The sequence below is a fragment of the Dryobates pubescens genome, chromosome 8 (assembly GCF_014839835.1).
Source record: "Dryobates pubescens isolate bDryPub1 chromosome 8, bDryPub1.pri, whole genome shotgun sequence".
Lineage (NCBI taxonomy): Eukaryota > Metazoa > Chordata > Aves > Piciformes > Picidae > Dryobates > Dryobates pubescens.
Genome location: NC_071619.1, coordinates 40,950,233 through 40,973,356, shown reverse-complemented (window position 1 = coordinate 40,973,356; position 23,124 = coordinate 40,950,233). Strand labels below are relative to the sequence as shown.

Sequence of the window (23,124 nt, the reverse complement as noted above, 5' to 3'; positions counted from 1 at the left end):
GATTCATGTGTATAAAACATTTCAACTCCACTTAGGGTGAATGGCCACTCTGTCAGGGAGCTCACTTATTTCAGATGTTATCAAAACTATTCTTTTGCTCAAAGTTAATCTTACTGACATTTGTGTACTGTTTCATAATAAGCACATGACACAAGTTACTGGAAAAGATTAATCCTTTCTGAGAAATGATTCTGAGTCAGACATTGGCAGTAGTGACATCAGAATACATATTAATAGAATGTGTATTTTTGACTTTGAATGACTGTTTCATTGCCCTAAAATATTTTCCACATGAATAATCTCTTTTTTTGTATATATAAATGTATATTCCTCTTCAAATTATTCTGGTACTGGCAGCTCTAGGATCCAGCCTACTTTTGCCTTTTGTTTTCAGCACCTTTGTGTTTATAGCCTGTACACTTTTCTTTGGATGCAAGCAAAGTAACCTTGTCCTTACAGCCAGGGGAGGTTTAGGCTGGAGGTTAGGAAGAAGTTCTACACAGAGAGAGTGATTGCCCATTGGAATGGGCTGCCCAGGGAGGTGGTGGAGTCACCATCACTGGAGGTGTTTAGGAAGAGACTTGATAGGGTGCTTGGTTGCATGGTTTAGTTGATCAGGTGGTGTTGGATAATAGGTTGGACACAATGATCTTGAAGGTCTCTTCCAACCTGGTTTATTCTATTCTATGCTATGCTATGCTATGCTATGCTATGCTATGCTATGCTATGCTATGCTATGCTATGCTATGCTATGCTATTCTACAATCGTTTCTCCACACAAGTTTTCTAAAAGCAGGCTCCCCCAACATTTTAGGAGCCGGGATAGGCTGGAGTATCTTTAAGCTGTGCATAAACTATAGTTCTCTCTAGTCTGTGTAGACAGTCTACATATTCTCTTTCTCAAACAACCTAATACTGCAATAATAAGAATAATAAGAAGAAAAACTTCAAAACAGCTTCCTCCATGTTCACAGTCTCACGGTATCACTAAGGTTGGAAGAGACCTCGAGGATCATCGAGTCCAACCTGTCTCCACAGACCTCATGACTAGACCATGGCACCAAGTGCCGCGTCCAGTCTCCTCTTGAACACCTCCAGGGATGGGGACTCCACCACCTCCCTGGGCAGCACATTCCAATGACAAATGACTCGCTCGGTGAAGAACTTTCTCCTCACCTCGAGCCACCTCACAACCAGAAGTTGCAATGCAGACACAGCTTTTGAATATACAGAATACAAAATAAAGCAGATTGGAAAAGACCTTTGAGATCATTGAGTCCAACCTATCACCCAACACCATCTAATCAACTAAACCATGGCACCAAGTGCCTCATCCAGGCTCTTCCTAAACACCTCCAGGGATGGTGACTCCACCACCTCCCTGGGCAGCACATTCCAATGGCCAATCTCTCTTTCTGGGAAGAATTTCTTCCTAACATCCAGCCTAAACCTCCCCTGGTGCAGCTTGAGACTGTGTCTTCTTGTTCTGGTGCTGGTTGTCTGGGAAACTCCTCCCCAGCTTTGTTGCCCTTCTCTGGAGACATTCAGCAACTCATCCATCTTAAACTGAGGGGCCCAGAACTGGACACTTGCACTGTGCACTACCCTGTATCATACACTCTCTATTTTAGCGACGATAGGGAATGGAGTCAATACATCTGATCAATATGATCTAGTATTGTCCTTTATTGCTTCAGTATTGCAGGCCTATGGCTCAGGCCTATGGTGAAAGCATGGTACAGAGCAGACAGTAGAGCTGACAGGCTAGTAAGGAAAGTATGGAGGAAAGTGCGCAGTAAGAAAACCCTTAGAACTTCTATCAGCTCGGAGGGCATTGCTGGCATGGCTTCACTGACCCCTCACGAGTGACCACACACTATTGCTATAGATTATTGGTTAAACCAGTAATAACAGGCAAGATTGTTGGTGCAGGTGTGTGTCCTGTTATTCTGAGATAACTCTCTGTGTTTATAGCTACCGGTGCCCTGCTTTGGTTACACGGTGCAGGCACAGCACTATTCTGCTATGCTGCTAGCTACTTCTGCACCCATGCCGGACACGGCCTACCGCCATGTCAGGCTCTAGGCCTACACTGCCAGATTGCTCACACTGCTTATTGCAACCATTACCACACTCTTTATGCCAGATATTCCCAGGTACATAGCAAGTACACGCATATGGTGTAGCATGCATGTTCTATCATTGAATCATAGAATAATTTCTCTTGAAAGTGACCTTTAAGATCTGGAAATCCACCCATTCTCTAACTCTGCCAAGTCTGTTGCTAAACCATGTCGCTCAGCACCACATTCCTGCATCTTTTAAACACCTCCAGTGATGATGAGCTTAGGCATTCTTTAGAAGACAAGTTTCTAATATCTCTTTGCAGAAAGAATAACCAAAATATCAAATAAATGGTTTATCAAGCAAATACCAGACAGAGAAAAGTAGCAGCTCCTGTAAAACCTGAGACCCTGTCAAAGGCAAGCTGTCCTTCAAAAGTTGTAGAACAATATATGTGTAAAAAAACTGAGGAGCCAAGTGATCTTGTTTGGCCTAAAGTCATGTTAGTCAAAACTGTATTATGGTAAACTGAGAATGTTGTGCTCTTCAGGACCTATCTTGAGACGGTGGCCAACTCAATTGAAGACTGGGTGAAAGAGGAAGAAGTCAAATACCAGGAAGAAAAGAGGGCTAAGGAGCTAGAGACTGTTAAATTGGGAAAAGCCACTGCAGAAGGACCTTTCCCATTGTCTGCAGGTACTGGCAAAAAAGCCTGATTTCCCAAGGAAAGCCAAAGCTGAGTATATTTTTTGTTATATCATAGAAAGTTCATTTTTCATGGTGAGTGCTTACACCCAAAGTTGTTCTGGGCAGAATTGCATGTGTTCTAACATATTCCCTATAGAATGGAATGGAATGGAATTAAATGGAATGGAATTAAATGGAATGGAATGGAATAGGATAGGATAGGATAGGATAGGATAGGATAGGATAGGATAGGATAGGATAGGATAGGATAGGATAGGATAGGATAGGATAGGATAGGATAGGATAGGGTAGGATAGGATAGGATAGGATAGAATAGAATAGAATAGAATAGAACAGAACAGAACAGAACAGGTTGGAAGAGACCTTCAAGATCATCATGTCCAACCTATCATCCAACACCACCTAATCAAATAAACCATGCAACCAAGCACCCTATCCAGTCTCCTCATAAACACCTCCAGTGATGGTGACTCCACCACCTCCCCAGGCAGCCCATTCCAATGGCCAATCACTCTCTCTCTGTAGCATTTCTTCCTAACCTCCAGTCTGAATCCCCCCTGGTGCAGCTTGAGACTGTGTCCTCTTGTTCTGGTGCTGGTTGGTTTGTCATCTGTAGACATAAATATATTGTGAGATTATTTAAATACATATATTGAAATATTTGGTGCCATCCTCTGTTTTGAAAACAGAGACCTTTAATGTCAATTCACATTTACAGCAGCTGTGTTTAATGACTTAAGGACTGCATAGAATATGAATCTTTGTTTAGGTGATTGAACACACAAAGAGATGAGCAGTAGTGAAAACTGGAAATACAGATCAGGAAAAATCCTTCTTAAAAAAAAAGAGCAGGATGAAAGCTGGAACTCAGAAGATGTGGACTAGAAGTTAAAACTGGAAACTGGAACTGAATACACTGCAGAGTCCAACATGATGGCATTTCACAAATCCAAGTGTTGGGTGCTGCATTTTGGCCACACAACCCCATGCAGTGCTACAGGCTGGGGTCAGAGTGGCTGGAGAGCAGCCAGGCAGACAGGGACCTGGGGGTACTGGTCGATGGTAGGCTGAACATGAGCCAGAGTGTGCCCAGGTGGCCAAGAAGGCCAATGGCATCCTGGCCTACATCAGGAATAGTGTGGCCAGCAGGAGCAGGGAAGTCATTGTGTCCTGTACTCAGCACTGGTTAGGCCACACCTTGAGTCCTGTGTCCAGTTCTGGGCCCCTCAGTTTAAAAATGATACTGAGACACCTGACTCTATATTTTTTTCCATTTTTAAAAATTACTCATTTTTCATGTATTTATAACATCATTTGTTTCCCTTTCATTTCTCAAAGGCAACACATCTGGACCTGAAACCATTCCACTATCTCAGTCTGACAATGAAAAGAAACCTATTATCAGAGAAGGTTCTCTAAAGGTGAGGCAACAATATGTATGTTTCTGAAATGGACTAAATAACACTGCTTTCCTAGGAATAGAATAGAATAGAATAGAATAGAATAGAATAGAATGGAATAGAATGGAATAGAATGGAATAGAATGGAATAGAATGGAATAGACCAGACCAGGTTGGAAAAGACCTCCAAGATCACAGTATCACAGTATCACTAAGGTTGGAAGAGACCTCAAAGATCATCAAGTCCAACCTGTCACCACAGACCTCATGACTAGACCATGGCACCAAGTGCCACATCCAATCCCCTCTTGAACACCTCCAGGGATGGGGACTCCACCACCTCCCTGGGCAGCACATTCCAATGGCCAACAACTCTCTCTGGGAAGTACTTTCTCCTCACCTCAAACCTAAACCTCCCCTGGTGCAGCTTGAGACTGTGTCCTCTTGTTCTGGTGCTGATTGCCTGGGAGAAGAGACCAACCCTCTCCTGGCTACAACCACCCTTCAGGTAGTTGTAGAGAGCAATGAGGTCTCCCCCGAGCTTCCTCTTCTCCAGGCTAAGCAACCCCAGCTCCCTCAGCCTCTCCTCACAGGGCTGTGCTCAAGGCCTCTCCCCAGCCTCGTTGCCCTTCTCTGGACACGCTCAAGCATCTCAATGTCCTTCTTTAAATGTAGGCCTGGAAAGAGGAGCAGGACCGATTGCTGAAGGAAGAACAGCTTAAGAAAGAACAACTGAAGGAAGGAAAAAAAGGAAAAAAAGACAATTTGGAAGGTAAAAAGAAAAAACAGGAGATGGTAGTACATGAAGAAAGTAAAGACTCTGCCAAGAAATCTTCTGAAGAGAAGTTTAAAGAGGAGCCAGCAAAAGGCCCTGAACTTGAGGAGGATCCCAGCATACCAGAGCCACAGTCTGAGAAAGTTTACAAGGTAAGGAGTTGTATTATTGCACCGTGGTAGGAAAGTGCAAGGCCAGAGCAGCATGTGGAGGGGGTGACCCTCTCCTTGCCCCCGCGTCCCTCTGCCTCTGTGGTTGCTCTTGCTCTGTGCCATGTTTCCAGATAGCACTGCCCATCTCTACTCAGGGAGAGGAGAGCAGATCTGGGGGGATTGTGGATGTGTCCAGGACTGGATGTTTTGGTACTCTTGTTCCAGCAACAGAATATTCTCCCAGGCCCTTGTGTTTGTGTCCCAGTGTCAGGCTCTCGGGCAACTGTGGCAGAGCACAGGCCAGAGATATGGGAAGCAGGGTGAGATGAAAGGTCAGAGTCCTTGAGGTCCCTTCCAACCTAGGAGTCCGTGATTTATGTGTAGAGGCAAGATTACAGCAAAGCTACTATCCATTGTGAAACTGGAGTTCAGGGCAAATTAGGCCTAACTAGGTCTTGTATAACTCCAGCACTGTAGCAGCAGATCCTTTCCTAAAAGTTTTGGAAAAAGGTTTCTGTTGTTTAAGAGTATTCTACATGAAACTAATTGACTTGGGTAGGGCATATGACATGAACACAAGGGTAAGTTGATCATGATTCTGTCCCCATGGAAACACATACATCAATGTTTTGGTTCTGTTTGGGCCCCATGAGGAGTGGCTGAGGGAGCTGAGGTTGCTTAGCCTGGAGAAGAGGAGGCTCAGGGGAGACCTCATTGCTCTCTACAACTACCTGAAGGGAGGCTGTAGCCAGGTGGGGGTTGGTCTCTTCTCCCAGGCAACCAGCACCAGAACAAGAGGACACAGTCTCAAGTTGCACCAGGGAAGGTTTAGGCTGGATGTTAGGAAGAAATTCTTCCCAGAAAGAGAGATTGGCCACTGGAATGTGCTGCCCAGGGAGGTGGTGGAGTCACCATCACTGGAGTTGTTTAGGAAGAGACTGGATGAGGTGCTTGGTGCCATGGTTTAGTTGATTAGATGGTGTTGGTTGATAGGTTGGGCCAACCCCCTCCTGGGTACAACCTTCCTTCAGGTAGTTGTAGACAGCAAGAAGGTCTCCCCTGAGCCTCCTCTTCTCCAGGCTAAGCAACCCCAGCTCCCTCAGCCTCTCCTCACAGGGCTGTGTTCCAGACCCCTCCCCAGCTTTGTTGCCCTTCTCTGGACACCTTCCAGCAACTCAACATCTTTCCTAAACTGAGGGGCCCAGAACTGGAAACAGGACTCAAGGTGTGGCCTAACCAGCGCTGAGTCGAGGGGGCAGAGTAATTTCCCTGCTCCTGCTGGCCACACTATTGCTGATGCAGGCCAGGATGCCATTGGCCTTCTTGGCCACCTGGGCACACTGCTGGTAGATGAGACATGGACCCTGGAAGTTTTGGTCCTTTTATATCCTGCTAGGGTCGGGGAGTAGAGAGAGTCATCGGAGGTGGTCTCTCCAAATCACAAACAGGCATGCAGTGAGGCGAGCACTCCAGTGCGAGGTCTTCAATTTGCCTTTCTGTGGTGCTGTTGTCGTGGTTTTAAAATAAGGAAAGAGGGAATCTGTGATGCAGAAATTACTTGTTCTCATTGTTATGCCAGGCCAACAGCTCTCCTGCAGGGCTATGAAGGGCTATCAAAGCCATCACACACACAGAATCACACAGAATCACCAAGGTTGGAAGAGATCTCAAAGATCATCAAGTCCAACCTGTCACCACAGACCTCATGACTAAACCATGGCACCCTGTGTTTTGAGAAAAGAGAGTCATTGGGCTCTCACTCTGCTCTCATGTAACAAGTTACTTCACTTAGTACCTGAGAAATTATCCAGATATTAGACTGGCATGTTACCTATTTCCTGAAGTGGTTATTACATGTGTTAAATATCTAAGCAAAAAAAAAAAGAGTTGAGCAGAGCAGTGGTCTCTGTCCTTCATTTACTTCTTTCATGGCTTCTGCCTTTTCTCATTTATCCATAATTTAAAACTTGGTTTTCCAGTTTCTTGGCTACAACACAGGGGAGAATCTCATTAAAGTATCAGGAACCAACCAATATCTTTTCCCATCTGATGGAGGGCAGATTCAAGTAGAGAAGACAGAGTTTGTCAAAGGTGATTATTTCATTCCTTCTGCTTTGCTTTACTTTCTGCTGGCATTGCTTCTTGACCTATAAAAGGTTTTTTCCTTTCTCATAGTAGAAAAACAATACAAAACACTGTAAGAGTACCATGAAATTCCACATTAGCCTCTATCACTACTGATGTTTATATTTTTATGTAGTATGTTGACAATTAATAGATAAATAAGAGCACCCAAAAATTAGAAGTGGATAAAAATCATTTCATGTTTATGTAATGGCAACCAATGCTATTTCAAGAGTGCATGTCCAGAGTATCACAGTATCACAGTATCACCAAGGTTGGAAGAGACTTCAAAGATCATCAAGTCCAACCTGTCACTACAGACCTCATGACTAGACCATGGCACTAAGTGCCACATCCAATCCCCTCTTGAACACCTCCAGGGACAGTGACTCCACCACCTCCCTGGGCAGCACATTCCAATGACAAATGACTCTCTCAATGAAGAACTTTCTCCTGACCTCGAGTCTAAACCTCCCCTGATGCCGCTTGAGCCTGTGTCCCCTTGTTCTGGTGCTGGTTGCCTGGGAGAAGAGACCAACCCCCACCTGGCTACAACCACCTTTCAGGTAGTTGTAGAGAGCAATGTGGTCTCCCCTGAGCCTCCTCTTCTCCAGGCTAAACAATCCCAGCTCCCTCAGCCTCTCCTCAAAGGTCTGTGCTCAAGGCCTCTCCCCAGCCTTGTTGCCCTTCTCTGGACACATTCAAGAGTCTCAATGTCCTTCTTAAACTGAGGGGCCCAGAACTGGACACAGGACTCAAGGTGTGGCCTAACCAATGCAGAGTACAGGGGCACAATGACTTCCCTGCTCCTGCTGGCCACACTATTCCTAATGCAGGCCAGGATGCCTTTGGCCCTCTTGGCCACCTGGGCACACTGCTGGCTCATGTTTAGGTGGCTGTCAATCAGCACCCCCAGGTTCTTCTCTGCCTGGCTGCTCTCAGCCACTCTGACCCCAGCCTGTAGCTCTGCATGGGGTTGCTGTGGCCAAAGTGCAGCACCTGGCACTTGGACTTGTTGAATGCCATCCCATTGGACTCCTCCCATCTGTCCAGTCAGTTGAGGTCCCTCTGCAGAGCCCTTCTACTCTCTAACTGACCAACATTTGCTCCTAACTTGGTGTCATCTGCAAATGTTCCATTGTTTTGTGCTGTCAGATGCAAATATCTAAGCAACAGGATTATTCTATGGCCTCTCAGATCTGATTGTCAGGAGGTTCTTCAATATTTGTTCTAAACTCAGCTTAATTTTGTTTTCTTGACTTACTACTAAGAAGTTCAGTCCACTTCTTAGCAATTTTCTTTCCTGTGTGCTTTACAGTTGCAGGTGCAGATGGTTTTTGGATTCAGGGCACTTCTGATGTCTGATGGGAGCAATAACAGTATCGTGTTGCTCTGCAGGTCCAACTTTGGTAAAGGTGAAAGTGGCAAAAGACAACCACAATTTCTTCATTCATATCACAGACCCCAAGGAAAACTTCAAAGAAATTGAAGTGCAAGAAATCGAAGAAGAACAGAACATTGGAGAGGGTTAGTAGATGATATCCCTGATATAAAAAGTTGACATATTTATAATTGTGTGGAAACCTTATAAACTAACAGAAAATAACCTTGTACTAAATGTAGAGAGTAAATAAGATCAGTGCTCTGTAAATAGAAGGAAAAATCCAGTTGGCTGTCTTAAGCATTATGATCTTATTAAATGTAGAATCACAGAATCACAGAATCACCAAGACTGGAAGAGACCTCAAAGATCATCAAGTCCAACCTATCACCCAAGACCTCATGACCAAACCATGGCACCAAGTGCCATTTCCAATCCCCTCTTGAACTCCTCCAGTGATGGTGACTCCACCACCTCCCTGGGCAGCACATTCCAATGGCCAATTACTCTCTCTGTGAAGAGCTTTCTCCTCACCTCCAGCCTAAACTTCCCCTGGCACAGCTTGAGACTGTGTCCTCTTGTTCTGGTGCTGATTGCCTGGGAGAAGAGACCAACCCCCTCCTGGCTACAGCCTCCTTTCAGGTAGCTGTAGAGAGCAATAAGGTCTCCCCTGAGCCTCCTCTTCTCCAGGCTAAACAACCCCAGCTCCCTCAGCCTCTCCTCACAGGGCTGTGCTCTAGACCTCTCCCCAGCCTCGTTGCCCTTCTCTGGACACATTCAAGTGTCTCAATATCCTTCTTAAACTGAGGGGCCCAGAACTGGACACAGGACTCAAGGTGTGGCCTAACCAGTGCAGAGTACAGGGGCAGAATGACTTCCCTGCTCCTGCTGACCACACTGTTTCTGATTCAGGCCAGAATGCCCTTAGCCTTCTTGGTTGCCTGGGCACACTGTTGGCTCGTGTTCATCCTACTATCACAGTATCACAGTATCACAGTAACTAAGGTTGGAAGAGACCCCAAGGATCATCAAGTCCAACCTGTTCCAACAGACCTCACAACTAGATCATAGCACCAAGCGCCACGTCCAATCTCCCCTTGAACACCTCCAGGGACGGCGACTCCACCACCTCCCTGGGCAGCACATTCCAATGACGAACGACTCGCTCAGTGAAGAACTTTTTCCTCACCTCGAGTCTAAACCTCCCCTGACACAACTTGAGACTGTGTCCCCTTGTTCTGGTGCTGGTTGCCTGGGAGAAGAGACCAACCCCCACCTGGCTACAACCACCCTTCAGGTAGTTGTAGAGGGCAATGAGGTCGCCTCTGATCCTTCTCTTCTCCAGGCTAAACAATCCCAGCTCCCTCAGCCTCTCCTCATAGGGCTTGTGCTCAAGGCCTCTCACCAGCCTTGTTGCCCTTCTCTGGACACGTTCAAGTGTCTCAATGTCCTTCCTAAACTGAGGGGCCCAGAACTGGACACAGGACTCAAGGTGTGGCCTAACCAATGCAGAGTACAGGGGCACAATGACCTCCCTGCTCCTGCTGGCCACACTATTCCTAATACAGGCCAAGATGCCATTGGCCTTCTTGGCCACCTGGGCACACTGCTGGCTCATGTTTAGGCGGGTGTCAATCAGCACCCCCAGGTCCCTCTCCGTTTGGCAGCTCTCCAGCCACTCTGACCCCAGCCTGTAGCTCTGCATGGGGTTGCCGTGGCCAAAGTGCAGCACCCGGCACTTAGACTTATTAAATGCCATCCCATTGGACTCTGCCCATCTGTCCAGTCGGTCAAGGTCCCTCTGCAGAGCCTTTCTACCCTCTAACTGACTAACATCTGTTCCCAACTTGGTGTCATCTGCAAACTTGCTGATGACTGACTCAACCCCCTCATCCAGATCATCAATGAAGATGTTAAAGAGGATGGGGCCCAGCACTGATCCCTGGGGGATGCCACTGGTGACTGGCTGGTGACTGGTGACTGACTACTATCAATCAGTACGCCCAGATCCCTTTCTGCCTGGCTGCTCTCCAGCCCCTCTGACCCCAGCCTGTAGCACTGCATGGGGATGTTGTCACTAATGTGCAGCACCCGGCACTTGGACTTGTTGAATGCCATCCTGCTGGACTCTGCCCGCATTTGCACACTTAACTAATTAGAAGGCAATATATAGCTAAAAAATCAGATAGATTACACAAAACTGACTATCTCCCAGGTAACCAGCACCAGAACAAGAGGACACAGTCTCAAGCTGCACCAGGGGAAGTTTAGGCTGGAGGTGAGGAGAAAGTTCTTCACAGAGTCATTTGTCATTGGAATGTGCTGCCCAGGGAGGTGGTGGAGTCACCATCCCTGGAGGTGTTCAAGATGGGATTGGATGTGGCACTTGGTGCCATGGTTTAGTCATGAGGTCTGTGGTGACAGGTTGGACTCAATGATCTTTGAGGTCTCTTCCAACCTTTGTGATACTGTGATACCATTATACAATACTCTATGAATGGAATGGTAAAGTTTTCCCCATCCTGTATTCATCTGTTTTACAGGCTAGTCATCCACGTGGAGGTGCCACTGTTCATACCAGTCCTTGTGTTGCAGGTTGGGTGCTTCTGGTATGTGCTGCTGTCTTTAAAATTCATTCTCATTTTTGTTTGGGGTTTTTGTTTGTTTGTTTTTAAAGGAAAATTGAAAAATCAGAGGCAAGCTGTGAGCAAGTTTGGATCTTTTTCAGCCACCTTGGAAAATGGAATCCAGCTGTCGCTGAGCTATTATGGACCTACAGGGAAGACAGCAGGTAAAGTAAGCAAATAGAAGAGGATATTTGAGAACCATAGGGGGATTTCCCCTCCCCCCCCCCCCTCTTCATACACTTCTTAACCCAATGATTTGTTGGATGCCATTCTTGCCTTTCTCAGCAGCTGTTACTACATGGTGGGGAAGTTTCAGCAAGGCTCAAGATGAGATTATATTGTTAAGAATCCTCTGTGATTTCAGTTTCAGAATGGAGGGAGGTCTCCATGTTTTTTACTTGCTACAAAAACAGAGTAGTGCAGGGAGAAACTTGCAGGAATTGTTATTAAGTAGCCCACCAAAACCAGCCAATTAATTTGAGGCAAAGAAAATGTGATTTGCTGGAAAGTTGCCTTGGTTTTTTCCAAGAAACAATATTTTTGTACACTTAGGTGATTACAAAACTGTTATGTTAGGAGTTGGGCTTTAAGTTACAGTTGTGCAGACTTAAGGAGAGATTTCTCCAAGCCTTTTGGTAAACACCTTCACCAACTGGAAGCAATTGCTTCACAGAACCACAGTGGAAATCGTGTCTGCTTTTACCAAGAGCTTTTTGTTTCCATTGCATTTGAAAAGCCACTGAAACCATCATAGAGATAGGAGTGAAACCATCCTCTGATTAATAAAAACACCAAACCAACTCAACATATTTCAGTTCTTAATAATACAAAACATTTAATTGAATGCATCTTCGTGTGGACTGTGGTGAAACCATTCAACTCTCACAGTATCACTAAGGTTGGAAGAGACCTCAAAGATCGAGTCCAACCTGTCACCACAGTCCTCATGACTAGACCATGGCACCAAATGCCACATCCAATCCTCTCTTGAACGCCTCCAAGGATGGGCACCCCACCACCTCCCTGGGCAGCACATTCCAATGATGAATGACTCTCTCAGTGAAGAACTTTCTCCTCACCTCCAGCCGAAACTTCCCCTGGCACAGCTTGAGACTGTGTCCTCTTGTTCTGGTGCTGGTTGCCTGGGAGAAGAGACCAACCCCTTCCTGGCTACAACCACCTTTCAGGTAGTTTTAGAGAGCAATGAGGTCTCCCCTGAGCCTCCTCTTCTCCAGGCTAAGCAACCCCAGCTCCCTCAGCCTCTCCTCACAGGGCTGTGCTCAATGCCTCTCCCCAGCCTTGTTGCCCTACTCTGGACACATTCAAGTGCCTCAATGTCCTTCTTAAACTGAGGAGCCCAGAACTGGACACAGGACTCAAGGTGTGGCCTAACCAGTGCTGAGTACAGGGGCACAATGACCGCCCTGCTCCTGCTGGCCACACTATTCCTAATGCAGGCCAGGATGCCATTGGCCTTCATGGCCACCTGGGCAGACTGCTGGCTCGTGTTTAGGTGGCTGTCAATCAGCACCCCCAGGTCCCTCTCTGTTTGGCAGCTCTGCAGCCACTCCGACCCCAGCCTGTAGCTCTGCACTGGGTTGTCGTGGCCAAAGTGTATTCTCAGTTATAACTATTCAGTACCTTTTACAGATTAATTGCTAAAAAAGGGACTTTTAAAACATGGGCCTAGAGAGCATGCACAATGTAGTGGACTGTGAAAACTTGTATTTTGGTGTTGTCTCAGTCCAGAGAGGGTAAGAGACTTGGTTATTTTGAATATTCCCGTGTTGTGGAATTAGAGGCACAAACCAGGCCAAAACATCAACAGCTAGGCTATTGATTACATAAATAAAGTGAGTGGATCAGAAGGGGAGAGAGAGAGAAGAGAGGGATTGAAGAGAGAGAGAGAGAGAGAAGAGGAATTATATTACTACACCCCTCACCCCACCAAGACAGTTTGAGTCTGTGGAGGAAAGGTGCTGCAGGAGATGTTGGGTCTGAAGAGCAAGGGTGCTGCAGCTTTGGCTGGAGAAGAGATGTGATCCTCTGAGCAGCCTCTTCAGCTCCATGAGTTGCAGCAGACAGATCTTAGGACACAGAGAGAAGGTTCAGTCTGCTTCTTCCAGGTTCCATGGCCTCTTTTCTTCAGAGCAGCATTGTCCCAGGCTTTTTCTTCTCTCGCACTTTCCTTCTCGGTGGCATTGTCCTTCTCCTGTGTTTTCCTTCATCTGTGTTTTCGGTTCTCCATTTTTCTTCTTCTGAGCCATTAGTGGTTCAAGTCTTTTATACAGTTTTTTAGTCCTTAGGTATGTGTCCAAATATTGTCCCTCAGGAATTCAGGGACCAGGAAATCATCCTTAGGTAAGTATAAACAAGTGGTGAATCCATTGTCTCACCATCCTCCCTTTCCAGAGTACTTGATGGGTGGAGATTATCTTGTCCTCTGCATATTCCCGAAGGTGGCCTCAGTCCATTGTTGTCAGGCCAGCTGTGGTCCAGTGAGCAATGTTATCTTTGCACCTTCCAAGAGTCGTTCCAGTGGCTCTGCCCAACACACATCGACTATTGTCTGGGCAAGCAGCAAGTGATTTTATCTTTGTTGAGTCACACCAGGAGAGACAAGCTTTTAGTCTCTCACAAATATCAACAGCCCTCAAGGCTATTTATTAACAGAATAAAGTGGATGGATCAGAAGGAGAGAGAGAGAGAGAAAATAGAAATAGGGAGAAGAGGGAGGGAGCAGGAAAGGGATTATATTACCACCCCCCAAGATGGTTTGGGTCTGTGGAGGAAGGCTGCTGCCTTGTTGGCTGTGCTGTCCTCCGCTGGAGGAGGGGAGGGAGAGATCCCAAAGTCCAAGTCCTTTTCTGAGCAGCCTCTTCAGCTCCATGAGTTGCAGCAGGTGGAGAGAGGGTTCCTCCTGGTCTGCTTCTTCCAGGATACATGGTGATGTCTCTGTCCTTTTCTCTCCTGGTATTTCCTTCAGAGTGGCATTGTCCAGGTCTCTTCCTTCTTCCAAGCCAGTAGTTGTTCAGATCTTTTTTAGATACATGTCCAGGTGGTGAGTATGCATATTCCACAGAGCAGTGGCCTCTGCCCATTATTTCCAGGGCAGCTTCAGTCTGGTGAGCAATCTTTATCCTTTGCACCATCCTCCCTTTCCAGGGTGGCTGATGGGTAGAGATGATCTTGTCTATGCACATTCCAGAGAGTTGTTATCCAATGGTTCTGCCCAATACACATCAGCTATTGTCTGGGCAAGCAGCAGAGGTGATTTTATCTTTGTTGAGTCACATCAAGAGAGACAAGATTTAGTCTCTCACAAGCATAAAAGAGAGACATGTCTACATAAGCACCCATGTGTCCGCTGTGATGTTCAGGCTTTTTCACGTCGAGCATGATCATCCTATTGTACATTACAATAATCCTTGCCATATTGAGCTTTAGTGTGGCACTGCTGACTAGTGTTCTGTGATTGTTGATCTAAAATCACTTCCTTCTGCCCAGTTCCCCTCCTGAGTGTTTGGATTGTATGTGCTCAAAAAATTTCTCACCAGAAATATTATGGCTTAGGTTATTGTCATAAGCCATCCATCCCTGATGCAGAAGAGTGTAATGGTTTAGCACAAAGGCTAAGCTCCCTGCTCCCACAACACAACAGTGAGAGGGAAAGTAACACACAAAACCCACGGTTGAGATAAGGAGATAAGATAGGAGTTTAACATAACATGAGATATCATAATCACAATGCATAATTGAGGTAGTCATCAGTAAATTTGCACCAAGGTGGGAGCAGGTTTTGATCTGTTAGAAGGTAGAAGGGCTCTGCAGAGGGACCTTGACCGGCTGGACAGATGGGCAGAGTCCAGCAGGATGGCATTCAACAAGTCCAAGTGCCAGGTGCTGCACTTTGGCCACAGCAACCCCATGCAGAGCTACAGGCTGGGGTCAGAGTGGCTGGAGAGCAGCCAGGCAAAAAGGGACCTGGGGGTACTGGTTGATAGTAGGCTGAACATGAGCCAGCAGTGTGCCCAGGTGGCCAAGAAGGCCAATGGCATCCTGGCATGCATCAAGAATAGTGTGGCCAGCAGGAGCAGGGAAGTCATTGTGCCCCTGTACTCTGCACTGCATAGGCCACACCTTGAGTACTGTGTCCAGTTCTCACCCCCTCAATTTAAGAAGAGCATTGAACATGTCCAGAGAAGGGCAATGAGGCTGGGGAGAGGCCTTGAGCACAGCCCTATGAGGAGAAGCTGAGAAAGCTGGGGTTGCTTAGCATGGAGGAGAGGAGGCTCAGGGGAGACCTTATTGCTGTCTACAATTACCTGAAGGGAGGTTGTATCTACGTGGGGGTTGGTCTCTTCTCCCAGGCAACCAGCACCAGAACAAGAGGACACAGTCTCAAGCTGCACCAGGGGAGGTTTAGGCTCAAGGTAAGAAGAAAGTTCTTCACTGAGCGAGTCATTCGTCATTGGAATGTGCTGCCCAGGGAGGTGGTGGAGTCACCATCCCTGGAGGTGTTTAAGAGGGTATTGGATGTAGCACTTGGTAAGGTCTTGGGTGGCAGGTTGGACTTGTTGATTCTATGATTCTACATTAGTTTAACCTATTTGCAGAAGCAGCACAGTGAAATACTGGGGGGGGAACAGTATAAAAAAGAAAGCCAAAACCAGCAGCTACCTGACTCCCACACATTCCATTCCACCACCATGCCTGCAGAAGAGAGCCAACACCCAAGAATGCAGGACCCAGAAGCAGCACCTGGAACAGGAAGCTTCCCATGTTACAATCTGAACTTCAAGCCCCATAATACTTTGCTCCAGCGAGCACTTTCACTTTTTGAAGCTGGCATGACTGCAGCATGGTATGAATAACAGCAGCAGGTTCAACTCAATCCATGACAAACAGCATGCCATGTCATCCACAGTGTCTGTCCACTGATTGATTTAAATAGAGTGCAAATTACTTATTTTCCCTTGCATTTCTGAAATAATTTTCTGGAACCTCTCTACTTCTCATTTTTCTAATTTTCTCTCTTCCATCTCACTTTTAGATGTAGGATTACAAAAGGCCTCAAGCTATTTGTCAGCTTTATGCATCTTTTTAAGTGCTCAGTTAAATGTTAATTAAGTTTTGAATTATTATTTGTTTTCTCTAATGTGACACTTGGACACCTCTCTTCTCTTCTCTTCTCTTCTCTTCTCTTCTCTTCTCTTCTCTTCTCTTCTCTTCTCTTCTCTTCTCTTCTCTTCTCTTCTCTTCTCTTCTCTTCTCTTCTCTTCTCTTCTCTTCTCTTCTCTTCTCTTCTCTTCTCTTCTCTTCTCTTCTCTTCTCTTCTCTTCTCTTCTCTTCTCTTCTCTTCTCTTCCCAAACCTCCCCAAACCTTCCCTTCCCAAACCTTCCCAAACCTTCCCTTCCCTCCAAACTGAACCTCTCTGAACCTCTCCTTGAATCTCCTCTCCTCGAGTCTCCTCTCTGAACCTCTCCTTGAATCTCCTCTCCTCGAGTCTCCTCTCTGAACCTCTTCTCAAAATCTCACTTCACCATACAGCCAGGCTTTCAAATGAGCTCCTTTTAACTTTCTGAACCTGGCACTGCTTGAGCACCTGTAGTCCTTTCACCTCTCGGTATTAGAGAACCTTGGCACTTGTTTTTCATGCATTGATGAAATTAGGAGAGTACAACTCCTGAGTGCTAGCAATCTGTATGTGTGTGTAAGAGGAGAGAAATATTCCTTAATTTGATGGTCCTCAGGATTTTCCCATCTCCAAGATTTTGAAAGACATTTTCCACTCTTTTTTCATTTGTTGTCCTCAGACAACAAATGAATGTTCTCATTTTTCAGGGCAGCCAGAGCAAAAGGGTAGGTGAAATTTCCTTAGGGGTCAAGAGGCTGTTGCAGCTTCTATTGCCAATTCCACACTCAGGAAAGTAGTAGCTCTCTGAAACTGTGCATACTGCACTTCACAGCATGGGTAGCTATGAAGGATAGTTCCCCAATGGCATCCTGGCCTGCATCAGAAATAATGTGGCCAGCAGGAGCAGGGAAGGGGGGTTGTAGTGAGGCAGAGGTTGGTCTCTTCTCCCAGGCAAACAGTACCAGAACAAGAGGACACAGTCTCAGGCTGCGTCAGGGGAGGTTTAGGCTGGAGGTTAGGAGGAAGTTTTACACAGAGAGAGTGATTGCCCATTGCAATGGGCTGCCCAGGGAGGTGGTGGGGTCGCCGTTGCTGGGGGTGTTCAGGGTGAGGCTTGACAGGATGCTTGGTTGCATGGTTTAGTTGATTCGGTGGTGTTGGATGAGAGGTTGGACACGATGATCTTGAAGGTCTCTTCCAACTTGGTCTATTCTATTCTATTCTATTCTATTCTATTCTATTCTATTCTATTCTATTCTATTCTGCCCCTGTACTCAGCACTGGTTAGGCCACACCTTGAGTCCTGTGTCCAGTTCTGGGCCCCACAATTTAAGGACATTGAGACTCTTGAACATGTCCAGAGAAGGGCAATGAGGCTGGGGAGAGGCCGTGAGCACAATCACATGAGGAGAGGGCTCAGAGGAGATCTTCTTGCTCTCTACAACTACCTGAAGGGAGGTTGTAGCCAGGTGGGGGCTGGCCTCTTTTCCCAGGCAACCAGCACCAGAACAAGAGGACAAAATGTATCAAAAGGTTGGATGTATGGTTAGAATATATTTCCAATGGGATGTGCAGTATTTGGGCAGGTTGCCAGCAGGAATGCCACAGGGTCATCGATGGCTGGTCTGGCTTCAGCAGCCAGCGGGCTGTTAACGACGCTATCATGACAGGCGCTGGCTTTGTCCTGGGTGAATTGAGGCACAGCAGAATCCTGGTGGCAAGGAGAAGCAGGCTTGGCTCTGACTCCCAAGCTCATGGCTTCTCTTGTAGCTTGTGGTGTGTATGCTTCTGGCGTGTATGCTTGTGGCTATATCCCAGGTGCTGGACTGGGCAACTCAAGGCCTTTTCAAGCCAGACAATGTCCAAGCAGGTTCAAGCAGGCAAGGCTTAGAATAGAATACATAGAATACATAGAATAAACCAGGTTGGAAGAGACCTTCAAGATCATCGCGTCCAACCCATCAACCAATCCAACACCACCCAAACAACTAACCCACGGCACCAAGCACCCCATCAAGTCTTCTCCTGAAAACCTCCAGTGATGGTGACTCCACCACCTCCCCAGGCAGCCCATTCCAATGGGCAATCACTCTCTCTGTGTAGAACTTTTTACTAACATCCAGCCTGAACCTCCCCTGGTGCAGCCTGAGACTGTGTCCTCTTGTCCTGGTACTGGCTGCCTGGGAGAAGAGACCAACATCCGTCTGTCTACAACCTCCCTTCAGGTAGTTGTAGAGAGTAATAAGGTCACCCCTGAGTCTCCTCTTCTCCAGGCTAAGCAACCCCAGCTCCCTCAGCCTCTCCTTGTAGGCTTCAGTGAGGCTGAGCAAGGCTTGAGCAAGGCTTGAGCAAGGCACAGGCAGCTAGCAATCAGCCTGTATATAAATCTTGCCAGAGTCTGACTGAACCAATAGGGCATTGAGACCAGCACATATTTACCCAATGGGAAGGGGTTCTGCCAGGCTGTGGCCAGCACACATGCCCTTAGCACAGATACAGGGGTGTTTACCAGACATTACCCTGGCTTTCTGCAGGAAGGAGCGGGGAGAGGGGGACCATATCTAGACATCTTAGTGTCTGTCTGGGTTTGTGCTGGGGCCATTTGGGCCTACCATGAAACCTAGTTGCATTTTAAATACTGCTTTTCTCTTCCTCAGATGATGAAACCGATCCTGTCTTAGGAAAAATTCTGAACATCCCTTCTGTTCATGCTCCGACCATAATTCCTCCTGTGACACCTGCTTCAGGAAAGAAGGATAAGGTCATCAAAGAAAAGTCAAAAAAATCTCTGGCATCTGCAAAAGCAAGCCGCAGCAAAATGGGCGTCCCACCACCTGATGACCCGGTGAAGCAAGAAGAAAAGGTGAGCGAGCAGACATTATCCAGTGAACACAGCAAAGAAACAAACAAACATTCCAATACATAAACTTATATAACTTGATGAGCTCAAAGGTCTTTTCCAACCTGGTTTAGTCTATTCTATTCTATTCTATTCTATTCACAGTATCACAGTGTCACTAAGGTTGGAACAGACCTCAAAGATCGTCGAGTCCAACCTGTCACCACAGACCTCATGACTAGACCATGGCACCAAGTGCCACATCCAATCCCCTCTTGAACACCTCTTCTCTTCTCTTCTCTTCTCTTCTCTTCTCTTCTCTTCTCTTCTCTTCTCTTCTCTTCTCTTCTCTTCTCTTCTCTTCTCTTCTCTTCTCTTCTCTTCTCTTCTCTTCTCTTCTCTTCTCTTCTCTTCTCTTCTCTTCTCTTCTCTTCTCTTCCCTTCCCTTCCCTTCCCTTCCCTTCCCTTCCCTTCCCTTCCCTTCCCTTCCCTTCCCTTCCCTTCCCTTCCCTTCCCTTCCCTTCCCTTCCCTTCCCTTCCCTTCCCTTCCCTTCCCTTCCCTTCCCTTCCCTTCCCTTCCCTTCCCTTCCCTTCCCTTCCCTTCCCTTCCCTTCCCTTCCCTTCCCTTCCTTTCCCTTCCCTTCCCTTCTCTTCCCTTCCCTTCCCTTCCCTTCCCTTCCCTTCTCTTCCCTTCTCTTCCCTTCTCTTCCCTTCTCCTCTCCGAACCTCTCCTCCCCTCCCCTCTCCTCTCCTCTCCTCTCCGAACCTCTCCAAACCTCTCCGAACCTCTCCGAACCTCTCCGAACCTCTCCTCTCCGAACCTCTCCTCTCCTCTCCTCTCCGAACCTCTCCTCTCCGAACCTCTCCTCTCCTCTCCGAACCTCTCCTCTCCGAACCTCTCCTCTCCTCTCCTCTCCTCTCCGAACCTCTCCTCTCCGAACCTCTCCTCTCCTCTCCGAACCTCTCCTCTCCGAACCTCTCCTCTCCGAACCTCTCCTCTCCTCTCCTCTCCTCTCCGAACCTCTCCTCTGCTCTCCTCTCTGAACCTCTCCCCTCCGAACCTCTCCAAATCTCTCCAAACCTCTCCGAACCAAACCTCTCCAAACCTTTCCGAACCTCTCCAAACTTCTCCTCTTCTCAACAAGAGGACACAGTCTCAAGCTGCACCAGGGGAAGTTTTAGCCTGAGGTGAGGAGAAAGTTCTTCCCAGAATGAGAAATTGGCCATTGGAATGTGCTGCTCAGGGAGGTGGTGGAGTCACCATCCCTGGAGGTGTTCACAAAGAGATTGGATGTGGCCCTTGAAGCCATGGTTTAGTTAGTCCTGAGACTTGATGATCTCTGAGGTCTTTTCCAACCATATATTCTTCTCAGAGGGCTTTGAACTGTGCCTTAAAAAAATCCTAACATTTGGTGGCAATTCTAAGCATGTGTTGTACTCTCTCTTTTTGTGGCAGTTTTAGGCTATGCCTTTAAAATTTAGCTGCAGGTTTCGAGCAGAAAAGTAGAAATATATGAATAAATCACTATTGGGTGAGAAAAGGAAAACAAAAGATTATTCTGAACAAATTCGTTGGACAAAATGGCTGGGATAAGAGCAGCTGTATAATAACAACTCTTCACATTTCACTTCCATTCCCATTCCTTTCTTTTCTCTTCTTGGCTGTTTTGCATTGCCCAGGAGATAACAACACTTCTGGCTGACCTTCAGATAAGCACTAACACTCCTTTCTCTCCAATCCTCTTTTCCTCTGGTACAGGGGGAAAGGGAGGAAGCTTTGGTGGGGGGGCAGTGGAGCAGCTTCCCTGTTCTACTGGACCAGGAGGGTTTCTGTGTTATTTGCTTATTGTAAATACCTGCATAATGTAGTAACACCTGTATATTTTGTACATATTCATTGCATTCCACTGTAGAGTGTAGTTTTTGCTTATAAATACAGCTTTCATTTGCTTCTGCCTGAGTTAGTCTGGCTGAGTTAATGCTGGGGGAAATTTCAACCCACCACGCTTTTGTTCTCGGATGTTCGTATTGGGAACTGTTAATGAAGCCTTTATGAGTCCATGACTTAAATCTTCCAGGACCCACATAGCTTTGCCAATTGGGGTTTTGCAGTTACACCTGTTGCATTATTAATAAGAAATTAATGTTTTAGTTTAACCAAGTAGAGAACTTTTCTGAGCTTTCTGAAACCTGTATTGGAAATTCTAGCCAACCAGGAAATTAGCTGAGACAGTTCTGCAAGTGTTAGTTTTGCAGTTTGGTCTTTCCTGCTGATCACAAACCAGGGACCAGCAACTGGAATAACATAGCATAGCATAGCATAGCATAGCATAGCATAGCATAGCATAGAATAGACCAGGTTGGAAGAGACCTGCAAGATCGTCGCGTCCAACCTATCATCCAACACCATCTCATCAACTAAACCATGGCACCAAGCACCCCATCAAGTCTCCTCCTAAACACCTCCAGTGATGGCCACTCCACCACCTCCCCAGGCAGCACATTCCAATGGCAAATCACTCTATGAAGAATTTCTTTCTAACATCCAGCCTAAACCTCCCCTGGTGCAGCTTGAGACTGTGTCCTCTTGTTCTGGTGCTGGCTGCCTGGGAGAAGATTTTGTATCACTGTCACAAAGTACTTTAGTGATCATATCCATTTTGAAGGCCTATGGAGTAAATAATGGTAGATTAAGTATATTTTGGGGTTGGGTTGGAAGAAATATTTTGAAGAACATTTAAATTGATCAGAACAATTAGAACAGAGAATAAATAATCTGTAATGGAATCCATCCAGTGAAGTATAAAATAAAGTGAATAATCATGCATGTTCTGAATATGATGTACTTCTGAGGTTAGTATTCACAGAATCATAGAATCAATAAGGTTGGAAAACACCCCAGAGATCATCAAGGCCAAGCTATCACCCAACACCTCAGGACTAACTAAACCATGGCTTCAAGTGCCACAGCCAAACACTTTTGGAACACCTCCAGGGATGGTGACTCCACCACTTCCTTGGGCAGCACATTCCAATGGCCAATTACCCTTTCTGGGAAGAACTTTCTCCTCACCTCCAGCCTAAACCTCCCCTGGCACAGCTTGAGACTGTGTCCTCTTGTTCTGGTGCTGCTTGCCTGGGAGAAGAGACCAGCCCCCAAAGGAAGTTACTTTTGCCACTAACTGAAGTGCTTCTATCACAAAGCAGGCCTTTAGAAAGGACCTTGTGCCTCAGAAATGCACAGCATTTATTTTGAACATCTTCCACACAGCTCTGTGAGAAGCATTTTTGCTTTAAAACAAGAGTGGGGGTGGCCATATCAGTTCAGAAACGGGTCACAGCTCCCCTGTGCAAAATGACTAACCTGGATTATTTCAGGTCATTAGCTAACTATTGGCAACATACTGTAGGCAACCAGGGGAAGTTTCTTTGCCCAGTTTTCTCACAGATCATCCAAAGTGCAAGTTTCGTGTAAGTTCTCAAAGAAATGCGAGCAGGATGGTTGAAGAGGATGCAGGAGTTTTATGTTGAAGATATTTTAACCCCTTTTATTTCTTGGCACTGTTCTGTCCAACCAGAAGTGTCTCAAACATGAACACAAGTGAAATAAAAAGCAAGCTGTGAGAGAAGGACAGAAATGACTGTGATTAGTGTTGAAAACCAGTTTAGTCATCACCTTCTGTTTAGGAAAGGACAGTCTTCTGAAAACAGATGTAGTCAAAACATCCATGGCTTGGACAGGAGCACTCTGCACTGGGATAGGAACTGGCTGGAGGGCCAAGCCCAGGGAGTGATGGTGAATGGTGCCACATCCAGCTGGCAGCCAGGCACTAGTGGTGTGCCCCAGGGATCAGTGCTGGGCCCCATCCTGTTCAATATCTTTATTGATAATCTGGATAAGGGCATTGAGTCCATC

The 23,124-nt window shown here is 46.5% G+C and overlaps 1 protein-coding gene across 1 annotated transcript in view; it reads left to right on the top strand.

Annotated features, from left to right (window-relative positions):
* The window catches only part of SPAG17 (sperm associated antigen 17), a 143,098-nt gene that overhangs the window by 68,846 nt on the left and 51,128 nt on the right, over positions 1-23,124 (top strand). The window contains exons 18-24 of the mRNA XM_054163906.1: positions 2,615-2,690; positions 4,107-4,193; positions 4,848-5,099; positions 7,079-7,190; positions 8,622-8,750; positions 11,282-11,395; positions 19,027-19,232. Of these exons, the coding sequence (XP_054019881.1) occupies positions 2,615-2,690; positions 4,107-4,193; positions 4,848-5,099; positions 7,079-7,190; positions 8,622-8,750; positions 11,282-11,395; positions 19,027-19,232 (976 nt within the window). The remainder of the gene's footprint in view (positions 1-2,614; positions 2,691-4,106; positions 4,194-4,847; positions 5,100-7,078; positions 7,191-8,621; positions 8,751-11,281; positions 11,396-19,026; positions 19,233-23,124) is intronic.